This window comes from Mesocricetus auratus, unplaced genomic scaffold (assembly GCF_017639785.1).
Source record: "Mesocricetus auratus isolate SY011 unplaced genomic scaffold, BCM_Maur_2.0 Super-Scaffold_4256, whole genome shotgun sequence".
NCBI lineage: Eukaryota > Metazoa > Chordata > Mammalia > Rodentia > Cricetidae > Mesocricetus > Mesocricetus auratus.
Window position 1 is genome coordinate 38824628 of NW_024429182.1, and position 18755 is coordinate 38843382.

Sequence of the window (18755 nt, forward strand, 5' to 3'; positions counted from 1 at the left end):
AAGGGAGATAAAAACTACTTGTATAATGAAGCAAGAATAGGCTAGGAGATGATTAGGGATGGCATATCTATCACTAAAATGCCTTGGTTATAACAAGGCAGTACCCAGGAGCATGAGAAAGGTTTTGGAGTGAAATGCGATGTGGTGTGAGTTGACTTGTGAAGGTTAACTACAGAGTCTTAGCAGGACAGATAAAATAGAGTCAATAAATAGTCCAGACTTTTTATCTAAAGGAGACTGGGCAAACATGTTTCAGAAAGTTCCACCCGCCATCTTCCTCACCTCATACCCTGTTCACAACCATCCCCTTAGTATTTCACAATACCTGGACATCCCAAATTGCTGTTGGTGTCACCATGATGATCTTGCTGCTCTCATCCAGTACTATTAGCTCATAGTTGTCTACCCATTTGTAGAAGTGGCCTTCCTCTATCCTTTCAACAAAACACACTTGACTTGGAGGTTTTTTCTACAACCGCATCCTTTAAGGCAAGGGTCGGAGAACTCTGCATCTGCAAGTCAATTCTGGGCGCATTTTTAAAGGTCAAGTCTTACTGGAACTTGGCCATACCTGTTCCTTTATGTATCACCTATGACTGCATTGAAAGCCAAGATGAGTAGTTTCAGAGATGCTGTGGCCTCCAAAGCTATGTGTCCCTGAGATAATGGCATTTAACCCTACGTGCTCCTGCTTCCTCAGCAGTCACCTGGTAATCATTTGCAGCATGTCTTTTTTTTATATTTTATTTTCCAGTTTAAATTTAGATAAGAAACGAGGTTGCTTCACAAGTCAGTTCCAGGTCCCTCTCCCATTCCCTCCCCTCCTCCCGTGCCATCCCCCCAACCCCCCCCCTTATCCCCTCATTCCCCCAGGGAGGGTGAGGCCCTCCATGGGGGTGTCCATTCTGTCATTTCATATAGGGCAGGGCCTAGACCCTTCCCCAAGAGTTCAGGGTGACAGTGCACCTCACATTGTTCTATGGGAGTCCAAAGTCCGTGTGTATACTTGGGATGGGTACTGATCTGCTGCCCAAGGCTCAATAGATTCCCTAGGCCTCCTCACTGACACCCAGATTCAGGGGGTCTTGATCAGTCCTATGCTGGATTCCCAGGCTGATGCCTGGGATTCAAGAGTTAACCTTTGTCAGGTCAGCTGTTTCTGGGGGTTAAATAAAAGGGATTAAGGCAGCATGTCTTAAAATGGCAGATGAAGTTCATTGTGTTTGGTGGATGCTGTGATGTACTAGCCTGATTATTCTTATTTGCCCAGTCAGAAGATAATGCTTATCAGTCAGCCTTCTGCCATGTTGAAAGAGAACTTCACTGAAGTTCATGATTTGTCCTGGGTTACCCCACTAATGACTGAGTACCTTGGGGGTATGTAAAGATTTTATTTCCTAACCCTCAACTCAGGTTGCTTCTGAAAAGTCATCTTTAGCATCTTGGCTCCCTGTAGTTATGACTTTCCCTGAGTCTTTCCTACCTCTTCCTCACCCCCTCCAACAAGAGTCAAATCTAAGAACACTTGACTTGTTAATAAGCACCCTGAACACTAAGCTCCTTCTCAGGGTCACACCCAATGATCCTACCTGTGACCACAGGCACCAGGATTAGTCTGTGAGTGCAGACACTGAGTGGCACCTCAGAACTGATAGGTGGATTAGAGCTAGCCCAGGTAGCTATGCAAATGTTGTCACCAGTGTTGACCTGTGGTGTGTGTCCATGGAAGGAAATGCACCAAGGCATACATTTGAGAAAAGGAAGCTATATAAATCACAAGGGCAGTGGAACAAGCTAGCAGCTATTCTGTTCCACAGATGCTCTGGGGAAAGGGTCAGAACTCTCTCCTTTATAACAAATCACTTTCCCAAACACCAAGTCAAGAAATGACAGTTAAATAATAAAGCAATTCTCCCAAAAATATACTGGGGCTGGTAAAAGGAAAAAGAATTAGATTCCCTCTTATCTTGTTTCAAGACTAGATAATAGGGAATATGCCTAGGCCTGGATTCCAAGGGAACCGACCAAGGTGAGTGAAACATAAATAAGAGAGTGACAAAATGAGAGTACTCTCCCATGACACAGGATATAACAATACCCTGACAGGAACTTTGAAGAGGTGTGAGCGTGTGCTCATGAGCATGGAGAGAGAGAGAGAGAGAGAGAGAGAGAGAGAGAGAGAGAGAGAGAGAGAGAGAGAGAGAGAGAGAGGTCTGAGCATGCGCTCATGAACACGGAATGAGGTGTGCTCGCACTGACGTGGAAATAATTGGTAGTTGACAGGTTAGCACTGTGCAATAAACATAGGGAAGATTATGCTTGCCCTTTCCCACTTTGGCAATGAGTGGCAAGTGCAGTATTCTTACCATAAACTTGCTGTTGTATCATTCTGAAGATTTTTAAGCCAGCCAAGTGAAAACTGCCACAGAATGGAGAAACAAGGAGAGATATCAAGCCTACTGAGAGTGTTCTGGTGTTCTGAACTCTCAGCAGTAACATTTCTTAGTTACCTCATCTTTCACCACTCCAACTCCAACAGGAACAATATCCCTGTACAAATGGTGGGGTCCAGAGTTTGCATTCACTTTGGAGATCTGGTAATGCTGAGTGCGGTCTATACCTGATCAGGTGAACAAGTCTATCATCAGCAAGAACAAAGGGCAAGTAGCAGGGCAAGAAAGGAATGAGTGCGTCATGCTGATCACCAACTTCAGGAGAACTGTGTCTCTCTGATAACAAGAAGCAGTTTTTGCCTAGGAAGCAATCCAAGAAGCAGTTTTTGCCTAGGAAGCAATCCGTGAGCTTTCTGTTCCCGGCCCTGTCTGTATTGTATACTGATTCATAGGTTCCAGCATTGCAGCTATGCTACTGCACAAATTCCCCTTCCAAAGATCAGCAGAACAATGCTGATATGGCGTGGACTTCTCTTATCTGTGTGAACTTACTCTTGGGATTATCTGAATGTGCTTGTTCTTAAACTGAGTGACCACAGGCCATGGAACAATCATTTCTTTTAAACTCCAAGGTAGTCCTTCACCCTGATTTCTCCTGGGCAGAATAGATGCTCACTCGAATTACAACAGAAGGAAAACCAGGAAGCACCCTTAACTGGTTTCCTATCAGTATAGTAAAGAATGCTGGTTATTCCACATTAATAATCCCAGCACTCGGGAGGGAGAGGCAGGCGGATCTCTGTGAGTTTGAGGCCAGCCTGGTCTACAGAGTGAGTTCCAGGACAGGTTCCAAAGCCATACAGAGAAACCCTGTCTTGAAAAAACAAAAACCAAACCAAACCAAAACAAAAACCACTGTTGTAACTGTGTGAATGGGTCCAAAGTAGTCAGGTTGTTCAGTGTAGTTCTGGTTTATTGCAGTGTTCAGGGTGTGTTTGCCGGAGCCTGCTGTGAGGACTGAGGTGACTGTTTAATCCTAATTTAAGAGGATGTGTGCTCTCACAGGAGTGAGCTAACATCAGATTTCAGTGTTCAGTAATCATTCATAGCAGATTAGATACCATGCTCAACCTGTTGTTAATCATGAAACTTAATTGTATAATTCTGAAGACTCTCAAGAAATTTACTGAGCTCCAGGGATGCACTTGGTTGTTGCTACGTTAGTGTAGGTATACACACTTCTTCCAGAGCAGTGGTTATCAGCCTTCCTAATGCTGCAATCCTTTAATACAGTTCCAGATGTTGACCCCCAGCCATAAAATTATTTTGTTACTACTTGATAACTGTAATTTTGCTACTGTTATGAATCATAATGTAAGTATTCTTGGAGATAGAGTTTGCAAAAGGAGTCAAGACCTGCAGGTTAAGAGTTGCTGCTCTAGAACATAATGGAGGAGAGATTGTATGGAGCATAACTACTCACCTCATGGAAACTGAGAGTGGGAAGGAGAAGGGGTAGAGGAAAAGGGAGGGAGGGAGGGAGAGATAGAGATAGAGAAATTTTCCTTAAAGACTCCCAGTCAACTATGAGCCCATCAGTGGATTAGCCTCTCTCACGATCCAATCCCCAAGCCCTTATAAAACCACTGTTTAGGTGGGATACTTCATATCTAAACCATGGCACCTGGAACCACTCAAGCTAACCTTATATTCCAAAAATCACTCACATCCAAACTGGTACAAATTGGAATGCAGTTTTGAAATGCATATTTAGCTCAGTGTAAGATACAAAGCAAAACTAAAACTAACAAATTAAATGGCCATCACCTAAATAACAGATTTTTTTCTGCCCTGGAAATCTGATAGCAGATTATTTTCCAAGAATATGAGAGAAAGAATCATAATAGCTGAGGCTGGAATCTAATTTAAAATCCTTTATAACCTGTTGATCATTTTCAACTCCATCATTCTGTAAGATGGGATGGTCCTTCTCACAGCTGAAAGATAATTAAACCACTCCTAGTGGGTAACTGAGGATCATCTTTGTGACAAAGATTTCTCAGTATTAACATATGGACAACTGCTCATGGCAGGGCTGTCCTTCACCTCAGAGCATTCTTAGCAGCATATCTGGCTTCTGTCCACCAGATTCTAATCCCAGTCCCCACTTGTGACAATCAAAGTATTTCCAGACATTGCCAAGTGTCCTCTGGGGAGCAGATTCACTCTTGATTGAAGCCAAGGCTTCAGCTCTGTCTCTGTCTATGTAACCACTCTCCTAAGATAAAACTCAATAAGGAATGTATTAAATATTTATACTATAAGCATTAAAAACTCATCACAGTGCTTGGTGGGTCTTAAAATCATCTATTGTGTCTCTACAGCATGCCAAACACTGAATTAAGTTCTGTGGCCAAGGGAGAAAAGGCCACACAGCTATGGTGGATGCCAGGATGGGGGTGAGAGACCACAGAAGGGAAGGAACGAATCTTACCCACAGTTCCTCTTAGTTCCCCACATCCCTGTTTATTTCAGTGTTGCTTTGGGAGCCTTCTAAGTGTGAAAGCCAATGTCTAGTAGAATGCCCAGAAAATAGAAAAGTGTTCACTGATGCAATCCATGAAAAGGTAAATAATTGAAAAGTGATGGGAAATGAAACAGTACACAACAATGACAGTAAATTGACCACATTTAGTTGACTGAGGGAAAAGTTGAATCTAATAGTACAGTTTTCATTGCATCTTGTTTTATCTTTCTATGAATTTGACAGTGTATGGCTTCTATGGGCACATTTCCTCATGCTAACACATCTGAGCACATCTAGACCTATGGACCACACATGACCTGCTGTTCTTCCACTTTACCTTATGGCTAACAGGAAAAAATTCAATGATAATAAATTATCAGAGTAGAGGTTTCTGATGTATCTCATTCAAATCATGCATTTTGCTGTAACTACTAAGCTAAATGCAAATTTACTGGATTTTTATATGTAGTTTGAGTTTGAATATAGTGAGAAAAAGAGGTAAAGATTGATGATAAATGTAAACTGATATCTTATACTATATATTTCAGGCCATTAGATATTTTTACAGACGTATGACACTAGGGAATAATACTGTTTCCAGAAGATAAGGGTAATAAAATCTCAGGGTTGGGCACATGTCCCTCCCTATGAGTTATTAGTCAGGGAGTTCCCAGAAGCACCTAAAATAATATGGAGTGTGTATTTGCTCTTGGTTGTCTGTGATATTTAGATGGCAAGACAATGTTACTGAAGACATAATACATTTTGATTGCAGGATACTGAGAAATCAATCTTGAATATGCCAGAAAACTCTGTTCCCTCTAGTTAGCTTCTTACTGATAGAAGAAGCTACTCAGGGTTCTGGGAGAGAAAATACAACAATGGTCTTATCCAGGGATGGACCCTGCATGCTAGAAAACCAATATTGCAGGCATGATGTGCCCACTAGTGCAATAGTGGCAAGTCTCAGTCACTCACTTGATTGGATGAGGAGAGATTTTGTGCCTGGTATTCTACACATGGTCAAAACCTAAGAAAGTCATAAACCCTATGGGAGAAACCATTGATGTTGCTTTTCTAAATGGTCATGTTGTCAAACTGCCTGAAATCTTAGTGTTTATGTCTGTGAACTTGTGCTGCTCCCAATGTTGGTCAAAGAAGTCTCTTATTGCAGTGATCAGCGATCAGTGCAGAGACTCATGACTGTTCAAAGGGTTGAGAATGAACAGGAATTCGAGTGCTCACCACAGATGGGTCATCTACACCACTCGTTCCCCTAGGAACATCATGATGAATGACGGGGTGGAAAGAACGTCAAAGCCAGAGGATGGGGAAGAAGGCCATGAAATGCTGTCCTTTGAACATGACATGACTGTTGCACATATGAATCTACAACACCTGTGGTTGCCTGGGCAATATCAAACTAGTTAAAAATTCCAGGAAAGGAAGACAGAGTTGTGAATGAGATGTAAAAGGGGATCATAGCAGGACCTGGATGAAGGGTGTGGGGATGGATATGATCAAGGTTTACTACATACATGTAAGAAATTTTCAAAGAATGAATAACAATATAACAATAAACACAAAAAGCAAAATGGAGAAAAGTAAAATAATCACATTACAATTTCTGTCCACAGAAAGCAGTGTAACTCAGCAAAGAGAAGCACATGGCAAAAGGAAAGGAGTTCCTTACAATACAGGGATGTTAGAGTCTACATCTAAGACACCATGAAAAAGTCTCTCATCCAAACCCCGTATCTATGCCCAAGATACAAAGGGACAGAAGTGTCTACCTGACCTTCAAGAGTCATTTCACTCAGCACTTTTGACTTCTTCTTCAGAGACTCCCTCATAATTATTTCTATTTCTTACACAAAACATAGCACATGGCACTATACTTTATAGACAGAAAATTTGATTTGTTGAGGGATAAAAAGAAAGTCATAACTATTTTGTGCATTTTAATTGTTCTTTCATACTTTATCAGCATTTATGCTCATTTTGTTTATGATTGTGTGCAGCTAGTAAGCCAGCAACCCTAAGCAAAGACACCTGCACCCATCATACCCTAATACATATTTGCTGGTTTTGATACCCAGCATCTATTTACCGTCAGTATCCTTGTTTGTCCGGGGTAAAACTCCCTCCTTGCTTTCAGCCCCTGGCACCCCAACTTCAACTGAGAACTGGGACATGTAATCAGGTCACAGTATCAATACTCACATTGTCCCACTGATAACCGATTTATTTTATCTTTTTGGACTGAATATGTAGTCCAATTGAAGCAAGTAGTGTGACGGCTAAAATAAAGACATATGCAGAAACCTATACGGACATATATAAGCACATACACATATGCACACATATACATATAAACACATGTGTGCAAATATGTACAAACACACACACTCACACACACACCCTTTGAATTTTTGGAAGTCAGTTGCCTCATATTTCCCCCCTTGAACTGGACAGACTATAAAGTCAGGTGCTGAGGCTGCCATTTTGGATATATGAGGAAAGAAAAAGAGGTCTGAAAATGGTGTTGCTGTGGCTGAGAAATGGGAAGAGATGAAGCAAAAAAGGAGAAGCAAAGGAAGAGGCACATGGACAGGTGTAAATATGGCATTTAAAAGGGTTTAGGGTTTTTTACATCAGAAAGGAGGATGGGCATCGAAGAAACTCGATAAGGAGTTGCTTTCAATATGGTGAGAATAGCTATTTGGGCAAGAAACTGCTCTTGCCTGGACTGTTTGACTGTATGCTCTATAAACTGGACATGTAGGACCCACAGGAAAGTGACTGCTGAATTTGCCAAAACAATATGGGACAGACTTGCAGGGTTCCTGCTTCATGGAAGAGTGTGCCAGACATTCTGCAGGACACACAGAAAAATAACTGCCAATACAGGTGAACAGTTTAAAATATCCTGCTTCACTGATAAGTCTGCCAGATAGACTAGGCCTATGGGCTGAACACGGATGCGCCAGCGTTACAGAGAAACTTTAGTTGACTGTCCAGGCAGCGAGATGTCTCTATCAATTCTATAATTTATATATTATCCTTCTGAGGTCTTTGATGGAGTTGAAGACAGATAGTTATGGTTATGGTTTTCCTTAGTTATGATAACAGATGAGTTATATATTAAACTGTAGATTCACAAAGATAGGATAGATGATAGGATATTTTCTTTAAATTTTGCCAAATGTTAATGAACTAAATATTGTTAACTACAGTTTTTACTTGATAACTGTTTTGTTATATATAATTTTACTATGTTAAAGTTAAAATTCTTCTCTTTATTTAGACAGAAAAGAGGAGATGATGGGGGATGTTCTTCTGTATATATGTTCCTCTTATTGGTTGATGAATAAAACACTGTTTGGCAAATAGAGGCAGGAAGTTAGGCCAGATGAGGAGAATGATGAGCAGAATTCTGGGAAAGGTAGGTAGAGGAAGCGAGCCAAGGGAAACTTGATGTGAGAATGGGAAAACAGGATGCGCCAGGTGTTCTCTGGTAAGATAAGACCACGTGGAAATAATTAGATTAATAGAAATGGGTTAATAATTAAGTCAGAGCTAGCCAATAAAAGCCCTAGTCATTGGCCAATGTTTAATAATTAATGTAGCATTTGTGTTAATTTAAAAAAAATTGAGAATTCCTATGATCCTTTCCTCTTCTTTAACAAAACCATCATGCTGTTGGTTGGTCTTCATGTTCCTTATCAATTTCCTACCTTCCTTTGCAGAGGGGGCACTGAACCACAGCTTCTATTGTGACAGCAGTGTCTGGCTTTCTGCTAGACTAGAGGCCAAATTCAATGTGGTTTCTAAGACTGTGAAGTTCAGATGCATGCATGAAGCAATTCAGCATGTTGGCTACCACAGCTCATTAGCTGGCTAAGCATCTTCTACTATGGAATGACTTTGTCTTGAACTAGTTGATGTATGTGGTTGAGCTGGTTAATGCTTGAGTCTAAGTGACCACTCTCCACTGTCTCAAAACTTAGCTCCCAAAGTATTTGCATTGTGACGAGTCCAGTTATCCATGTGACACAGTGGAAGTGTATGCATTCTTCCATTTTAAGCATATGCATTCTTCCATTTTAAGCATATGCATTCTTCCATTCTAAGGCAGGGAGATTCACAGATAGTCCTCCACAATGTGAGAAGTCATGCTAGTGGCTTCCCTGATCTACTTCAATGTTTATGGAACTAGTGTCCAGAATGCTGAGGACTATCCAATAAATTCAGATGTTCCCTAAGGCAATTCTAACATTTCACATAGCTTTGATAAAAATCTTCCAACCAGAGGTAGATTGCAAAGGTCAAATAAGATATTGGCTCTGCTTTTCATTTGGATTTATTGCACAAACTCAACATGATACTTTCTTTATGCCAGCAGAAGCTCTGAATGGGAAAAACCACGTACTTAACCAACGTATTAAATGTCTATTTTATCTAGTTTATATTACCTTCTTGGATAGACAACATGTTCTTGAAATGTAATGTCTGAGCCAGAAAAAGGAGAATGAGGGTTCCAGGAAGAAAGAAGTGCATGGAGCCAGTGGTAATATGTGACCTCCAGTCTTGCAGGTACAGACCCTACCCACCTAGCACATGGAATGACTTACCTAAGTAGTGCTGGCTAGTAGCTGAGCTGGTATAGGGGATTCAAAGGTACTACTTACTTATTGGTTGTCCCTTAGTAATAGAAACATATCCTTGTTGGAATTCAAACATGAACAAAGTGACCCAGAGCCATGACATTTACCTCAAGCTTGATGTCACACTGGAAAGGGCATAAGCAGAACTTGGCAAAGCTGTCACTTGAGCCTCACCAACAATGAGTTTCTAAAGCCTTCCAGCCTGGAAAAAATCCCCTCTACTTGGGGTGAAATACGTTTTCTGAGAAAGGGATAAGGGTGCTTATGTAGATGGGACATCTAGGTAGTGAGGTGGTATGCATTTTCTTTTATGCTCAACTCTTAAAAAAATACACACCACTCCAACTTGACAAAAGAAATGAAGTATCTCCTTCAAACATCAGACTTCTTTAAAATGTTAAAAAATTACATCTTTATATTGTTACCAATATGCTATTTCAATACTAGTCTTAAGTGCCTGTTAGGGTCATTTTGCTCATGTCATTTAGAATTTGGCATGGGACATATGTGATATTATGACATCCTCCAGTTGTGCTAGAGCAATGCTATGGTGACACTAAGAAAGCCATTTTCCTTCTGGAGATGGCACAGAGAAGGAAGGCTTGTGGACATTCTACATGGACAGAAAAATATCTGGGATACACAGGTTTTTACCACAGTACTTAGCATGGTACTCAGGGTAGGGAGGCCAACAAGGTGAAGATTGGACCACTCCTCTCCTAGCAGTAACCAAGCAAGTATGATACAGACATATCTACTGTCAGACAAAGTAATGGGGGAAGGGTTCAGGATAGGTAAACCTGTGCCCTCACTTCAAAACTAGAAAATCATGAGCGTTATGGTTCGCTCCTCATCAACGCATCCCCCTCAAAAGAATACAGTTTTAAAAGGAATCCATTTATCCCACCTCAAATTTTTTGGTGTATCTTTTTTCCCCCTTAAAGCATAATGAGCTTGTCAGAGTTTCCATGGTGACCACAGGGTGCCATGGAAACTGATAGATTTAGCTACACTAAAAGAATAAATAAAATAGGCAGGCATTTACTTGACTGCAGTGACAACCCTTCTAGATGGAAGAAGAGATGCAGCTAGCATTTAACCTGCTTGCTCTTCTCAATCTGCACTTCATGAAAACATGAATTATTCTTCCTGGACACTCTACTGACCTGTGCTAACTGGATTCTGTTCTCCTCAAGACTCACTGTTCACACGTTGGTTTCCCTTCCAGCTAGCTGACTGTGTGTCACTAGTAACTGTTAGAAATTGGAGGTGTTACAACACACAACAGTGACCAAAGGGACTTCTGCTGGACCGAATGTGCAATCCCACAGTTGACTACAGCAAGTCTGTTTGGGAGGAAACTCAGAGGCAAGACCTAGGTCCATTCTGTGCTAACTGAATAGGGATCCCCAGATTCCTCTGTAAAATGTTCAAACACAACTGTCTTGTTACTTCACACGGTTGCTGTGAGACCAAAATGGGGTAAGGCAAGCCTTTGTAAACATCCAGACTCTAGCTCACAGGAGGGAGATTCAGGGATAATCACTTAGCCAGATGTCGCAATTGATTGTGCTTCAATCTAGTACTTTGCCTTGACAATTTAAAGGTTTAGAACACACTTAAGCCAACTTTTTGAGGATTTAGGGGGAACATCTGACTCAGTGTAAATTAAGGCGAATTATGATCCTGAGAAATGACGTGTTTCAGGTTCTTTATGTATTTGATTTTTTTATTATGAAACACTGAAAATAGAATAAATGAAATGCAGGTGTGCCGTTGGTGGTAGGTCCGATGAGTTGTTCACCATTAACCTGAGCTCACTGCCTTGCCCGATAGCATTTAATCATCACAGCATGGGCAACAGAGCCCTCTTTAGCTATTCAATATTCACATACTTAACCCTCCAAGCACTACATATTGACCACCAACTATCCAAAGGAGATCAATGGACAGGGAGGAAGGGAAGAGCTATGGTCCTTGTCTTCTGAAGATACAGAGGAAAGAAGAGCAGCTTCCCAAAGGAACACTTAATCTCTGAGAGAGCAGAGGGATACAGATGCCCTGGATGCGTAGGGTGGGGTGCTTAACTCAGCTGAAGCGTTTAGAGATGGGGTATGAGAAATTCAGGCATGATGCCGCCTGGCCTGGCAAAGGGCAGCAGGGCAGATCCATGACCTGTGGGAGAGGGAAGGCAATGATTCTGACAAAGCGAGCAGGGCCTACCTCAGAAATGTTCCCTGCCAATGCAGAGGTCTTTTTTCTAATGGAAGAAAGTGAAATGTGGAGGTGTCTTAGTTTCAATTGCTGTGATAAAACACCACTACAAACGGCAACTTGAGGAGTATCCGGTTTCTTTCAGTTTATGGTTCCACATTTCAGTCTATCAACAAATAAAGTCAGGCCAGGACCTGGAGTCAGGAGCTGAAGAAGAAGTTGTGGAGAAACATTGCTTACTGGCTTTCTCTTCATGGCTTGCTCAGTTTGCTTTCTTATACATCCCAAGTGGCCGGGGATGGCATTACCCATAGTGGGCTGGGCCCTCCTACATTGATATTTGATGGGGAAAAAAGCCAAATAGACTTTTCCCCACAGGCCAATCTGGTGAGGGCATTTTTCTCAATTGAGGTTCCTGCTTCCCAAATGACTCTAGCCTGTGTCAAATTAACAAATTAACATAAAAGCAGCTGTCACATGGCCTTGGAACCTGGGGATGCTAAGATTATGTTCTGAAGACAAGCAGAATATTTTTGTACTCCTTCCTTCCTCCAAACCTCAGCATCCTGGAAACACCAAGATGAGATCCAAAATTGCAGGGAGCCCCGACATCTGAGGGTGGAGAGTCAGAAATGAGTGGGGAGATCATGGCTTCTGGCTGGCTCTTGGGTTTCTGCACCCTGAGCCTGTATGCCAACAACTTGTCTGAGAATAGAACCAAACCATGCACAGCTCAAAGGAGCTAACACTTAGCTTGTCTTGTAGGATGCTAACTCATGTCACCCAGGGACCCATGCCATTCTTCTGCTAAGATTCATCATATATAGAGCTACCTAATGCTTATTCATCCTATGAAGCACATGGTAACAGCATGAGTGAGCATCAAAACAAAATTCTATATTGATTCCATTATCATTATAAGCTCTGATATTGCTTTCCAATTCTACATGCTCAGAGCCTTTCATGACTTGAATTATAGCACAGATAGCATTTTATAAACTTAACATGGTGTTATATGTCACCTGTGGTTACGTATTTACCTATTATATTAAAAACTGTATAATACATTGTATTTAGGCTGGTCTTGAACTGAGATATTCAAGGGATCCTCCTCTTTTGGCATTCCAATAGCTGGGGTTGCAGGCTTGAGTCTTTGTGTCCAGGTACAGTGTATATTGCATATTAAGTCAGAAATCTAGTCTTAACTGTTGGAACTAAAGATTCTTTCAGTGAAAAACTGATTAACTGTTGTGTTGGAAGCACTAAACCCTCTTTCGAGTTAAATCCGGACATTTTCTGCATCTTTCCTGCTGTGGTTTGTTCTTACACAAACTTAGGGTGAGGTAGTATTTCCAGTATACTAGATATTGGGACACAAGGAGGACTTGTGGCTTGCAGCGTCATGGTGACATGGCTGAAGTCTCCAGGAAGTATGCATAAGGAGTGTTGTGGTCAGCCTGGAGAGTTGTGAATTCTGAGTCTGCTGAAGTCCAACTTCAGAAGGGTGTAGGTTCTGAAGAGGAGATGTGGGAAGAAGAGGATGCAAGCATATCTGAGGGTTCAGTGGCTCTCTTTCTCAACCACAGACAAATTTAGATAGCATATTGACGACATACGCCATTTGGTAAGCATCAGGTCATCTCATCTATGATTCTAAGAAAGAGTGGTTTCATCTAACAGAGTCCCAGATCCCCTTTTTCATATCCTCATTAAATGTCAAGGGTAAAAAAGTAAATTACAGAACAGTTTTTATCTGAAACAACATCTTCAGACAGTGTTTGTCAAATCTGGAAGTTTTAGGTTTCTCAAAACATAGACCTACTTTTACAGCCAGTGGCTACAGTGTGTTAAACAGTCTGAAACTTTCTTTTTACCTTCACCAAGTTACATGTAGAATCATTTAATGTCTTTGAAAATGTAAGCCTTACAAACTGTCTTATAATAAGCATTTAATTGACTGAATATAACATTTTTCTGTTCCTTAATTTCACAATAGGGGCCTGCTCTTTTCATATGCTCCCAGAAAGGAAGATGCCGGGACTGAATTCTTTTTCTATCAACCCACACTATTCTTGTTCCCTCTATAAAGGCTCTAGTATAGGGCAACAGTGCGTCCAAGTCAGGAAGATGAGCACCTGAGTTCTTGCCTCTCTTGGAGCAGCCCATACCTTGCTATCCATCTTATATGCCACATGCCCTAGGTAAAGAAGGGAGCTTTATAGTGGGGACAGGTTTATGGGGACCCATGGGCCTGTGGCGAAATTCCTGACCTAATTATCCTCAGCAGCTCTACAGAAGAGGACATACTTGTGACATCTTGTATCCATAATTGAGCAAGAACTTTCTCAGAATCTACCCTACTGGTACCACCATCCTTGGCACGTAAGGAAGACTCTTGCTTCTGTGACTTTCCTTTCAGGCCATGACCCTATCTTCAAAGTTTCCTGGAACATGAATATATTTCTTCAGGGGCTGTGTAAGCAAAAATCTCCCCATCATGCAAACAATGGTTCCTGAAAGTGAAAGCAAAAGACTTTGTTTTTTCAGAACCATTGCAAATAAGTGAAACAGCTGCTTCTAAAAGTGAAAGCATGGTGGCCACTGAATCCCTCAGTGGAGTTTCACTGGTCTTTTGTCAAACAACCTCCTCTGCTTCATGACTTGAGGTGTCCCTTGTGCGACAGCCTGCACCAGAGTCATTGGCAGAGCCTTTATAGAGGGAACAAGAATAGTGTGGGTTGATAGAAAAAGAATTCAGTCCCGGCATCTTCCTTTCTGGGAGCATATGAAAAGAGCAGGCCCCTATTGTGAAATTAAGGAACAGAAAAATGTTATATTCAGTCAATTAAATGCTTATTATAAGACAGTTTGTAAGGCTTACATTTTCAAAGACATTAAATGATTCTACATGTAACTTGGTGAAGGTAAAAAGAAAGTTTCAGACTGTTTAACACACTGTAGCCACTGGCTGTAAAACCAAACATCTCCATGTGCCTGGGACTGAGTTTTCTCAAATCTTAAGACTTTATGGGCTGAAACCAGGGAAGGTCAGTGTAAACTGGGATGAATTGGTACCTGTAGACCTTAGACTGTAACCTCTCCTTTGTGGAGAGGAAGTGAAGGGACTGAAAAGGGATACATGGATAATTTGAATGTCATGAAGAGCTCACTCCAGTGAGAACTAGCTCAGGTGCTGCAATGAAGTCTCACCCTTTCTATGGGAGTCAAAGTAGACATGTATCTTCATTGGTGTTCTGCTTACAGGAAAAGGAAATTATACCCATTCATTTAATAAATATGCAAGGAACACCAGTCATCACTCAAGCATTGACAGTCCCTCTGTTCATCTGGCATTTCTGTTATGCACATCAGTACACATGCGTGTGGATAGTAGAAATGGAAATAAATTACCAAGAATGTGAAACCTCTTTTCAAGTTGTTGTTCATGGAGTCCAGGAGATCTCCTAAAAACAAAAACAATGTAGGTTATTGCATTTGTTCCTGGCTACCTCGAGATCTGAAGTTAAGTTCCTGTTGCTAAAGACAGCACACAGTTAGGACACAGGTGTTGAAGGAATAAAGCTGGGATTGACACGGAAGCCTCCTCTTTGAGGACTGGCTCTCATAGTACCAAGAGATGCTGTGCAAGCTGCCAATTGAGAAAACTCAGTCAACAGTCCTATACAGCTGTGATGCCTACAAACTACAACAATGACCACCATGCAAGATATAATCAAAAGTGCAATAGTGACACATACATTTTGAGGTATCCAACAAGTGGTAATAGGACTTAAGGCCCATTCAATAGGAGATAATTCAGGTTTGTTACTGTAAACCTGACCAAATACCCATTGCTAGAGAGGCCATGTGCCCTAGAGGAGAACCTACTAAAATGGTAACAAACAAATGGAAAAATATGAAATTCATAAGGATGGATGAGAAGACTGAAGAAGTAGGAAAAGGGTGGATTAGTGGAATGAGAACTTCCTGGTAGGGGACACCTAACTCTTGAGCAGGGACAGTTAGTACATGGAGCTACCATTTGAGGCAAAGCCCTAACAAGAGAATTAGCCCATTCTGAGTCACAGGAAGCTGGTTGCTGTGACAACCTGGTGTCCACACCCTCAAGGCAAATAAATGTCCTGCCTTTAGGACTTACTACAAGAGTCTGGGGCTGTTGCCTAAAAAGGGAACTGGGACAGGCTTTGCAGTGACTTAGCCGGAGTCCTGTTTTCATGAAAGAGGAGCTGAGGATCTCAGAATCATAGCCTTGCAAATGGTCTCTAGATTCCTATCCACGCACTTCAGCTCCCAGCTGCTGTTCAGCTTGGAAACCTCATTGTCTCTTCTTGTATAGCTGAATAAGTCAAACGAGTCATCTACTGTAGACAAGGAAAGTTGGCCTTGATATTGCATGTGGGTGGGCACAAGGACCAAAATACTGACCTCGGGGGGACTAGAGGGACTTTGAGATCCAGATTAACCCTTGGTGGTAGGGTTCCCTTGCCAGGCAGGCTTCCAGAAGCCCAGCAAAGAATGAACACACTCTGCCACCTGCAAACCCGTAAAAGGAAACTGGCCACAAGGTAGACCGCTCCAGGCGACCTTTCACTAATCACCGCATTTGTGCAAGTTCAGCACCTGGTGCTCAAGTTGAGGATGAACTGTCGATCCTACAAGTGTAGAAGGCTCAGAGACGACGCTTGGTTGTGCAATGAAGGCAAGGTAGAGCAGCTTGGTTTCAATAACTCAAGGAGTTAACACATCCTAAACCAACGCAGGGGTGGGGACAAAAACCACACCCCACGGGAGCCGGAGCCAACTTCGCAGAGAAAAATCCTATTGGCATCGAGGAGGCAGGGAGCCAGCCCCTGGGCGCGGCCTGCAGGGGGCAGGCGATCGCCCGGGGAAGCGGGGGCAGAACGAGCTCAAGTAGCTCCCGCTCTGCAGCCAGGGACCGCTCTGCGCCCTCCTGCCCGGTGCGCCTCCTTGGTCCGTGAACTCGCGCTGCCCTGCCGCTGCCATGTGTGCGGCTCGGACGCCGCCGCTGGCGCACATCTTCCGAGGGACTTTCGTCCACTCCACCTGGACCTGCCCCATGGAGGTGCTTCGCGATCACCTCCTCGGCGTGAGCGACAGCGGCAAAGTGAGTGGGCGCGGGGTCCCGCTCACCGCGGACAGGTGAAGGGACCCTGGCGAGGTGCCGGCGTTCCGGGTCCGCTCTGGCACAGCTGACTCCGGAGTTGAACTTGAACGTTTGGCTCTTAGGGAATACAAACAGCCTGGTCACTAGGTTCGTAGCCTGGCTGGGGTGGAATGATGCCCCCGAGGTCAGGAGCTATGGATTACTAGCAGGGCACTGTAGGAACCCTCAGAAAATGTGGTTGAATTTCTTGCCACAAAGCTGACATGGGGCTGGGAGGTATCATTGGTTTAGTGTTGTTTATTGAATCCAGCAGGTAGAATAAGCAAAAGCACCTGGTCTCATTCACAGGATCATTCATCAAACAATGCATCAGGGTACACAAGTTTAATGCTGGAAAGGATAGAATAGAACAGGAAAATCTCTCTCTCTCTCTCTCTCTCTCTCTCTCTCTCTCTCTCTCTCTCTCTCTTCCCCCCCCTCTCTCACACACACACACACACACACACACACACACACACACACACACAGCCATTTGCATCAAAACAACCGGTTTCATTTTCAAGTTCAAAATGCCTTCTAGGATTGTAGATTTTATACAACCCCTCCATCAAATCTCCACAAGTGTTACATGATGTCTGATGCCTACAGATAGCAACTACATACATTAGCAATGTCCTGGTCAGTTTGATAAGTGAAGTCATTTCATTTTGGGGAAGAATGGGATATTTTTAACTGTTTCTCAAAGTATACCAGTTTGTGGCTTGCCAGGTTGAAGACTATAGGTGCCACTGAATCACTGACAGTATTGAATTATTAGTTGTATTTGGGAAAAACCAAATCTGAGAGTCTTAAAAATTTGTTTACGTGCGTGTGTGTGTGTGTGCACGCGCGCACGTGCGTGCGTGTGAAAAGTAGAATGTGTGGCCAGAGAACAACTGATGGGAATTGGTTCTCTCCTTCCTCCATGTGGACTCCAGGGACTGAACTCAGGTCCTCAGACTTGGCATCTTTGCCTACTAAGCCACCACACAGGTTCCCAAGCCTTGTTTTCTCATGGTACTTGATTTTGTTGTTGTTGTTGGTACATTGGGAAGCATGATGTTGTGTTTCTAAGGTGATAAAAGTTTCAGAACTCACCAGTAAACCAGGGGACCTGCACATTCACTCCGTGTGTAGGCTCATGACCCTCAGTTTCAGTGAACTACTACCTGATGTAAGCCCCAAGAAAACAAATACAGACCCTGGGAGACGGGTGATGGAGAGGAGGTTCTGGTTTTATCACAAGAGCTTTGTGATTGATAGCTTTCTTTCTGGAAATAACCTCCTATCCAGTCAATTCTAATAGTGTAACTGAAGTGGCAGTAGGTTTGGGGACATGATGGAAATAAATAAGACAGGGAGAAAGTTATCAGAAAACTAATCTTTTCCTTGAGTTTATACAGAAGAATAAGAGTGTCCTGAACATGCAATTAGTGGTTGAGTCAGAGAGCCTATTCCTCTTGGAGCATGCTGAGACTCTCAGTTTGGAGAGAGTGCCATTCCCACATGAGACAAAATTAACTAGGAATTGGCCACAGTCAGGTGAGCCAGTCAAGATTTACAGCTGAAAAACCCCTTGCCAGTGGATTGTTAACACTGGTCTCCCTCCTGGGTGCAAGACAGTAAGTTACCCCTCCCCCAGCCTTAAAAGGATGTGGGATATATTTCAGTAATTTAATTTCCTCATGTGGAAGTAAGGAATGCCTTACATTTGGGGTTGCTAAGATACTCTGCTTATTTATGCATTATTATTTAAGCATTTCAAGGTA

General features: G+C 42.5%; 1 protein-coding gene across 3 annotated transcripts in view; it reads left to right on the plus strand.

Moving 5' to 3' along the window:
- The first annotated feature begins 16705 nt into the window (after positions 1–16705).
- Gda (guanine deaminase) overlaps positions 16706–18755 on the plus strand; it is a 79229-nt gene continuing 77179 nt past the window's right edge. The window contains exon 1 of one of the 3 annotated variants that reach the window (XM_005063768.4): positions 16706–16947. In XM_005063768.4, coding sequence (XP_005063825.1) covers positions 16825–16947 — 123 coding nt within the window. In that variant the 5' untranslated portion in view covers positions 16706–16824. The remainder of the gene's footprint in view (positions 16948–18755) is intronic. The other 2 variants (XM_040746523.1, XM_040746516.1) reach the window with 2 other exon arrangements.